At 47.4% G+C, this 8,957-nt stretch overlaps 1 protein-coding gene across 1 annotated transcript; it reads right to left on the reverse strand.

The window, feature by feature from the left end:
• Positions 1 to 2,360: 2,360 nt before the first annotated feature.
• Positions 2,361 to 6,581, reverse strand: LOC119442488 (oviduct-specific glycoprotein). Its single transcript, XM_037707388.2, has 2 exons — positions 6,059 to 6,581; positions 2,361 to 3,548 (listed from the first exon to the last, which is right to left on the reverse strand). The coding sequence occupies exons 1-2, from the start codon at positions 6,371 to 6,373 to the stop codon at positions 2,373 to 2,375; spliced, it is 1,491 nt and encodes a 496-aa protein (XP_037563316.1). The 5' UTR covers positions 6,374 to 6,581; the 3' UTR covers positions 2,361 to 2,372.
• Positions 6,582 to 8,957: the final 2,376 nt, after the last annotated feature.

The following is an 8,957-nucleotide window of genomic DNA, read 5'->3' on the forward strand; positions in this document are numbered from 1 at the left end:
AGGATTAATATTTTTGTTACAAATCCTTGGCCTATTCGGGTAGGGCTGCCATCACTATCACCATCATTATTGAAGCGTCGGCCCGAGAATCTCTGCTGGCCACATGTGATTGCGATAGTAGTTCAGGACCATGACGCTGTCGGCTTAAAACACTTTGATGTCGGCATAATCAATGTGTCATCACTTCAACGTGAAGCTTGACAACTGTCGACTGGCCATTACGTTGTATACCTATTGAAAGTTGCGCAGACCTCTTTATTTTTTTTAAATACCCGAAACAACAGCATGAAACAAGAAAAGGTTGTAGCCTGGCAGAGACGGTGTATTTCGCCTTCCGATACGCAGTTTCCTGTAGTGTTGGTTCTGCTTGCTAGTTTGCTTGCCTTCGAGAGTGGCTCATACCCACTATGGGGGATTGGCCAAGAAACGGGTGATTTAAGAAAAAAATTATCGGAGTATAAAAGGGATCACTTTTGAGAAATCTTGAATGGCTAAAGGAATGAAGTCAAATAACATTCAAGAATTTAGCAAGGAAATCGCTCTGATTCAATTATATACCCCACAACAGCTGCACTGCCTGTAAAGCTTCTTTTTCTTTTAACTTAAACCAATAGCACTTGCGACGTCTGCTTCCCTCCGCTACACCTGTTTCATAGACGACTGGAGGCGACCTCCAACTATCAACTATCTGAGAACAAGATTTTCTATCGTATAAAACCATTGTCCCAGGACACTGTTTTTTCTCCACGGTCACAAAAAGACATCGCGTACGCCTAAGGCCTCTTGTATGACACCGGGCTTAACTCGCAGCTTATAGAAAAGCCCTGCGCTGTGCACATAACTCGCAGTCGTTCTTTCCGCTCTCCTCAAATTTCTTCATAATGTTCTCTTCCTTTAACCTTTCATTCACGTTTAGTAGCAGGCTAGAGCACGTTGATTCATGCTAATATATCTGCTCCGCCTGTTAATACAAATATAAATACATCAAATATTTCTCTATAAGGTGGCTGAAGATTCGAAACTGTGGTTGTGTACAGCAAGCTTGCACTACTTTCTGCTGGCAGAAAGTGGTTGCAGTGGGCCGGGCAGCGCCAACGGCGTCAGCGCAGCGCCATGCTAGGCGTGCTGCGGGGCCGAACGCCCCTGGGAGCCTCGGTGGGCCAGAACCCGGCCGTCGTCTTCTACGTCGCCACCATGTTCACGCTCATCGTACTCGTCATGCACGTGTGGCTGCGCAAGCACAGCGAGGAGACGGCCTTAAGACTTGCCGCACAACAGCGCCTCACCAGGCAGCACCAAGGGTCCGGCCGGCACCGAGGTGGGTCCGCGCTCAACGACACTGAAAGAGGAGAGGTTAGCGACGACGGCTACGGTGACCTAGAAACGTACAATCGCTGGTGTCGTGGAAGACGAGTTCTTCTTGGCAACGCGGTCACTCAACGAGAGCAACGCGAGCAGTCGACGTCGTGAACGAGAAACTGTCGACCGGTGGCGTGGTTCTGCAGAGCGTCCCAGACGAGCGAGGGAATTTAGACGAAACGTCCTGGTTCATCAAGTGGCTGAAGAAGAAACTCGGCCTTGGATGGGCGCCAATGTCTGTCGAGACACGAGAACTCCCTGACAAGGTGCTGTAGACGACGCTTCGTTTGTTTTGTGAATTCGTGATCACGGATGTCACGTTTCGGTGCGAGAATTTCAGGCCGTATCAATGACGCATGAAGAAGACTCGCGGGTGAAAAGCTTCGAGACCCGCGAAATCAGTCGGTTGTGGCAACTTCGAAGAGCGCGAGTCATTGTAATTTTGTCGCCTTGCGTCGTTAATCATCGCATGGAGTGGTGTACTATCCGTGCATTGGTATGCATTAAACCATCCTCGCTCAATTCGCTTATTTTGAAAATTGTGCCATGACCAGTCTTTTGAATCTAGTAGTATAGAGGTAAGACACATTTTCTTTTGGTCACAGCATCACTATGCTGGAACCTTAAAAGTAATCTCTTAAGGACAGCAAACGTACTTGTGTTACGTCTGTGACGATTAGAGGGAAAACGTGGAATACCCTTGTTGGTGAATCGCAATCTCTCGAGAAGATATAACGTACAGACGTTTGCGCCACCATTGAGACTACGTGCAATAATTTAGTACAGCGCATGTCACTTTCACTAAAGTGCTAGAGGGCAAGTGCCATTGATACATTATGATAAATGGGCTTGAATGCTCCTTTAGTACCATTAGTTGAAACAAGTTTGCTTTTTTTCTTGCAGCGCGTGCTATTATGGTGCTTTAGACAGTAATGATCCGCTCTGTACATGACAGAATTTCTAATATTCAGCATAAAACACATGACCAGAGCCGCTGCGGGAGCTGGGTTCTTTTATTTCACCCGGCCGGATTCGAACAGGGCGTTGTAAAGGACGCCGCTGAAAGGGAACTTGCCCAAACCGCAGAAACCGCAGTAGTCGTCCCAGTTCATGTCCCAAATGCCGAAGCAGCCGCCATGTTTTGTAGCGTTTGCAAGGGCATACAGCACCTTCCGGTACATCCTGGGATTCATGTAGGCCACAAAGTCCCTACCACTGATCGCAACCACGCTGTACTTGGTGTCATCTTCGATTTCGTACGTGGCCTTGCACACGTCATCGAACGCCAGGCGGCCAGCTTGTCCCGATCCAGGAAACGCCTTTCCGGGACCCAGAGCCATATTTCCGGCGTCGCTTCTGTTTGTAGTACGAGCCATGGTGAAGGACCAGCCGGCAAGGGACGTCATGTAGCAGAGATGGTACCTGCCGTCCTTGCGAAGGATGTTGTCCTTGGTCTCCCAGAGGATGCGGTTGTACTTGTATAGAAAGTCCACCTTGAATGGCGCGAAGGTCCTCGCAAACGAAGGCTGCTGGGCGGCCGTCACTGGTGGCGTCACGAGGATGCTGTACGGGGCGAGAAGAGCAACCAAGGCCGGCATATCAAAGTGCTCTCGCAACTGCTGCTCGTACGGTACGACTGCGCCGACCAATTTGCCCGTCAGCTTGTACAGCTCTTTCATCAGCTTCAGCAGCTTGACGTGCAGCTGGGTCTCCTGCAGAGACGGGTACGTCCAGTACAGGAAGACGCCGCCGAAGTCATGTGCCTTCAGCCAGCTGAGGATGTTCATGGCGAGTGTGAGGGCCGATTTTTCGTCGCGGCAAGCCACCGAGAACTTGCCGTTGGAGGCTTCGCCATCGCCAACGGCAAGCCAGAATCGGGTGACCTCCGTTTTTCGTGGCAGGTTTCGTACGAGACGCAGCGTCTCTGGCGTCGTGGTCACGTTGAAGAACTGGTCAAGGCCGAAGCAGCAGTACACGATGTCTGTGCACAGGTGCGTTGGTAGGTCGCTCGGCTGCAGTTCTGTCCAGTTGCAGGTCCGCGGGTGGGTACGCCTGTTGCTGCCGCTTCGGCTACCATGAACCATGCAGATGGATCGTGCCGTGCGGCTCAACGCACTCTCGGGCAACAGCGTGGATGGGAGATCGGCGTATTCGGAGACAATTTCGATGGCGGCGTCCTTGGCAACTACCTGAAGCGAAAGTAAATAAAGACAGCTTAAAGCTCACTGATAACAGTATCCATGTTTACACGTATGACGCAAACTAAGTTTCCTTCATTCATCATTGTAGACGTTTAGCTAAGATTTCTACACGAGTAAGAAGGTCTAGTCATTAATGGCTGTGTAAAAACACATGACTTAAGCTTTTCCACGCACCTTTCAACGCACCTTGCTGGCAATAATACACTAGCTCAAATAACTTCTAAGTGTTGCTTTGAGAAGTCTTTGAGACAATTTCTAGTACATATTAGCGTGTATCAGTGTCAATTGCACAATAAAATGTTCAGTATGTCTCTCCAACTCAGATGTAGCTATTGATGATCGTTATATTCATCTTTATGCACAACACTGTGGTGTGAACGATGCTTGAATGACAGTGTATCCGCGGGACAAAATTCGCCGTCCTTTAAGCAAAGCTTTCATCACCAGGTTTTGCTTGTGGTTGTGCCAATGTCTGTGCACGATTGTGTATACTGCACGTACATTGACCGACAATGTAGTACGAGCGAACGCACCTGCTTTCTGACTAATAAAGCAATCAATCACGAAATAACTACTGTACATTTAATATCGGATCATATAGCTACACTTAAAGTGCACACACATTTTAGTAGAATAGCGCATGGTATTCAATGGCTTCCTTGATTTCGTTAACTTTTTATATTTCGGCTACCCTATTCTTGGTCAACTTGGTATGTGCTGCCGGCTATCTGTGACACAAAGTGTGCAGAGTCCTTGAATGTAGATGTAAATGACGTGGATGTTTATATAAATGTAAATACGTGTCGTAATTCGTAGTGCGTCCGCCTGTCATCACTATTATTACCTCGACGAGCGCCATACATCGCGGTTGCCATAGTAATAAAGCCGCGTAGACATATCCCACTGTTATCCGCCTGACGGTGTTTTCATTTCGACATAGCTTGTGAGCGGCGTTGTGTATAAACATAAACGTTCCGTGAGATTAAAGCTGCGTCCTATGTGCTGCATGAAATAAACATTGTGTGAGATTACGCGTTGCATATCATGATAATAAGCACAACTGTACGCATTGCAATTAGTTGTACACCATTTAATTACGCCTTCACTATAGCTTCGCTTCACACAGGTTCCAACATGCGCATTGCATAGATCTGCACACTTTTTTCACCGTGGTTAAGCCTTCGACTAATGCATTTTGTAAATGCCTATCGATAATTCATCAGACGTCAAGAGGTTGAAGGCAACTGTTCTTGCAACGCTTATTATTTGCTGCTAAGTAAATATTGCATAGTTCCGTAAGTGAAAAAAAAAAAAACTATTGGTGGACATAAGTAATAATATGGTTTAATCGCAACGTCTTGCACCTGTAACATCAGTTGACTTGTATCGAAGTGTTTATTCGTGTCAGAAACATTAAGCGGACTTAACAGGTTTTGATAACCTGGGCTCAAAAACCTTGCGATGTCGATTCCGAATACGTTCTAAGGGCTTCAGACGTTCAAGAGCTTCACATAACTATATTTACCAATACAATCAAGTCTTTGAAATTATTATCTAATCGCTGGCGGCCATTGTAGGAGTGCTCTTCATATTGTGCGGCAGCAAGCCTTTGTGTAGTCTGGGATACACGTAGGCGAGTAGTCTGCATGCTGGTTCCGAGCTTAAACTAGCCACCATGAAAATGATGGCTAGTACATGGATTTGTCTAATCTTCGTGCTTGCGGTTTCAGACGTTCACGTGGATTTATTTAATACGCTTCATCTGCCTTGATTACTGCAAAATTTGTAGCAGACCAATATTTCTAAACGCAGAAGGCAGTAAGACGGCATAATTATCGCAAATTGTTGCATTTCTAACGCAACGTCTTGTTGAAAATGATCAATACGCAAAGTCGCAAGCTCGTTTTAAGCCGGAAGAACGTGGTTTAGGCCAGTCCATCATTCCCACGCTGTGGTTCTGTTTCAGAAACTGTCAAATTTTGCGATATTGTCAAATTCTCTATTGGTGGAGTTTTGAGCTAATCAGAGAGGCCATAGCTGTCCTCGGGGCCTATCAATGTTCACAAGATTGCTAATTAGGCAATATGGGGGAATTCGACAGTGGCCAGAATAGCGTGCATCTCTGGCTGAACCGCCATGCTTGCAGATTTCTAGACACCAGTGCCATAGTTCCCTCTAGTAATCTTTGTAAGAAACTCTCTGGTTCAGAGCGTGACAGACGTTCGAGGTAGCTGTGTGCTCGCCTGAGTTAAGCTGGGCAATTTTTTTAAAAACCTCTCTGGTTTGCGTGGAGGTGCCTATGTGGCCGTCTAAGCAATTACCATGTAGCCATCTCAACTACGCCCGGACCTGTGCCTACGGATGAAGACAAGAAATCGGTCTCAAGAAACGAGCAATATCTAAGCAGTTACCATGTAACCTTCGAAACTACGCCAGGACATGTACCTACGGATTATGAAGACAACAAAACGGTCTCAAGAAACGAGGGTGGCCTTTACCTCCTCGTTGTCAAACACCCGCTTGGGAAGGTAGCTTCCGGACGGCGGTCGCCGTCTCGCGGCCGCCTTCCTGGCAGGCCCAGCAGCGGAAGCAGCAGCAGCAGCAGCGACAGCAGTGGCGGTGGCGTTGACGGGCTTCGAGACGCCCTCTTCGCCGGGGTCCGGCTCGAGCAGGTCGAACTTGCCGGTGCGCTTGCGCCCCGCGGTGACGCCGCGCAGGACCATGAGGTCGCGGAAGGACGCGTTGTCGATCATGCGCGTCTGGAGCAGCACGACCAGGGCGAACATTACTACGAGGGTCATCACGATGCACATGACTGAGGTCGAATTTTCGAGTTGCGTCGGCCAAGGGCCACCCGCGGCGCCGGTCGTCTCGGGACCAGCCGCGGAGCGGCCACCCGGCCGAGCGACCGTCACCGGCGGCGCTGCCTCCGTCGTGAGGGTTCGTCCTGGGGGCTGGAGAGGTCTTGCGGAGCGTCCGCTTCGCACCACTTCGCTTGTTCTTCTTCCTCGTTTCCCGTGCCGCGTGCCCTCGCGTTGACGTCAGTCGCCAAAATGCGCACCGATTGGATGTGGCCCGGAAAGCTTGGAAGCGCCTGTCCAGCTTTGAACTGCAGCTATTACTTGCGAGATGTTTTCTAAAGTCGAGCTCACATTTGTGTTGTCCGTCTTATCGCGGTTGCAAACAATCCCAGTATTAAATGAATCTTCATGTTTGTAAAGGAAGAGGAGGAGGAGGAGAAGGAAAAAATGTTTATTAAAAAATGAAAACGTAGAGCACAACATCGCAGTGTCGACTGCCTTAGGCAGGCGAGGAAGCGTGAAAGTCATTTACATCGGAATATAATTAGTTTTGTAATGCAATTAGTATTCTTTGGTAAGTCTACCTCGTACTTTACAGGTTGATCTGTTTGTATCTTTCATCCAGTGACCCAAGTTCCAAATGGTCTACTAGCTACTACTAGTTCCAAGTTGTCTACTGTCGGTATGTGCTGGCTGCTGTCTTGCAGATAAGACAACATGGGCTGACTGGGTATGTGGCCGAATCGACAACTTACTGCTGGCTGCTGTCTGGGCTAGTAGACAACTTGGGTCACTGGGCATTTGCCATAGGCTACGTGCCCAAACAGACAACTTCGGCATTGCGTATGTGATATTGATATGTGCAAATTCTTCGTCAGTCCTACAGAATGAATGTGCCAAGGTGACACAAGGCGTATGTAGCCTTACATATGTTAAAGTGATAGCGTCCCATCCGCAACAGACACTTCCGCGTCGAGCGCGGCCGCTTGGTAGACGGTCATTGCAACAACGTTGCAACCAGGGCACCACGGATAGGAGGGGTTGCTACAGTTTCAGCTATACAAGATATACTGTGACGCGGTATTATTCGGCATTATGTTTAGTACCAAGATTGTCACTTGTTCTGTCTACTATGATGTGCCCATAAGTTTGCCATAATGCCATGGGGACATTGTATGATGATAGAATATTGATCATAATAATGACCATAACATATAAAACATATCCCCATCACCAACTACACATCAGTTATCGGAAAAATTGCTAATCGTATTGAGGTCGCCAATCGTCTTCAAACCCGCCGCGGTGGCTTAGCGGCTAGTGGTGTTGCGCTGCTATAAGCACGTGGTTCGCGGGATCGAATCCCTGCCGCGGCGGCCGCATTTCGATGGGGGCGAGGTGCAAAAACGCCCGTCTCCCGTGCATTTGGGGCACGTTAAAGATCTCACTGGTGATCAAAATTATTCAGGAGTCCCCCACTACGGCGTCTCTCATAAACAAATCGTGGTTTGGGCATGTAAAACCCCAGAATTCAATTCAATTCAATCATTGTCAAAAAATCGATGCGCCGCAAGCTTAAAAAAGTTATATGTTCCCGTGACAGATGTGTGCTCGCGAGCTCGTGACAGATGTGTGCGCATTGTTTACAGCGTAATGTTTACAGCAGCCCGAAGACAGCCTGATCAATACGTCTTTTGTAAGACCATTGAAACAACTGTGAATCATAGGTCTCCACAGACGCAGACGGTAATTACTGCAATTTAGCCAAATAAAGGGCGATTTGAAACAAAGCAAGCAAAGAAGCAATAAACAATTGATGTGCACTACAAGTTAGCTTCGCACCCATTTCTTTTCATAGTAACTGTATTTATTTCAGTAACATTGCAACAAATCAGTGCTAAACAGCTGTTAAACGCTTGAGGCCGTGTTCATTCATTCGAGTTCCGACTAATGCTAAGCAAGAAACATCAGCCCGCGTTAGCCGAAAGTCTTGTTTATCGGATGTTCCCTCCAACGTTTACGATACTCATGATTACTGGCCTTACTCATGACGGGCGCAGAGGCAAGCACTGAAAAACAACCAAACGTTTGTGCATCGACACCGGCCCATAAGAATTTTAAGAATAGGCGTAGGCTTTGAGTATCAGCCACATATATATTTATAATGCAGTATTCACTTTGCTACGTATTTGAAACGTTCACCATGTAACTTTCAAATACCTTCTGCCCCAAATCGATTTTCCCCCTCTTTGAACGATGTTTTCTTATTACAAGTATTTTTTCTTGATGTATTTATTCGGCAGTATTTCTTCCTTTATTTGAACTTGTCACGTTTATTGGAACAGATCGATTCCTGGACTATTCCCCGCTCCCCCTTTTGTTGACACGCTCTGCATTTGAGGCCCAACTTCTACTGCTCTTGAATTGGCAATAAACGCTGCTTGAACGTATGTTCTGGCTAAGGTCTAAAGTGCCTGAACAAAGCAGCAAACGTTTTAAAATATTAGTTTATTGGTCCAAGCTGTGTAGTACTGCACTACTTCTCGTGCTATTCCTCAAAAATAGTTTGCAGCTGCCTGCCTGAATGAATGAATGA

This window comes from Dermacentor silvarum, chromosome 2, assembly GCF_013339745.2.
Source record: "Dermacentor silvarum isolate Dsil-2018 chromosome 2, BIME_Dsil_1.4, whole genome shotgun sequence".
In the NCBI taxonomy this organism is placed as follows: domain Eukaryota; kingdom Metazoa; phylum Arthropoda; class Arachnida; order Ixodida; family Ixodidae; genus Dermacentor; species Dermacentor silvarum.

Coding starts and splice junctions, on each gene's coding strand:
- LOC119442488 (XM_037707388.2), bottom strand. CDS start 6,373: ATGTGCATCGTGATGACCCTCGTAGTAATGTTCGCCCTGGTCGTGCTG. Junction 3,549..6,058: donor GGGTGTTTGACAACGAGGAG/GTAAAGGCCACC, acceptor CTTTCGCTTCAG/GTAGTTGCCAAGGACGCCGC.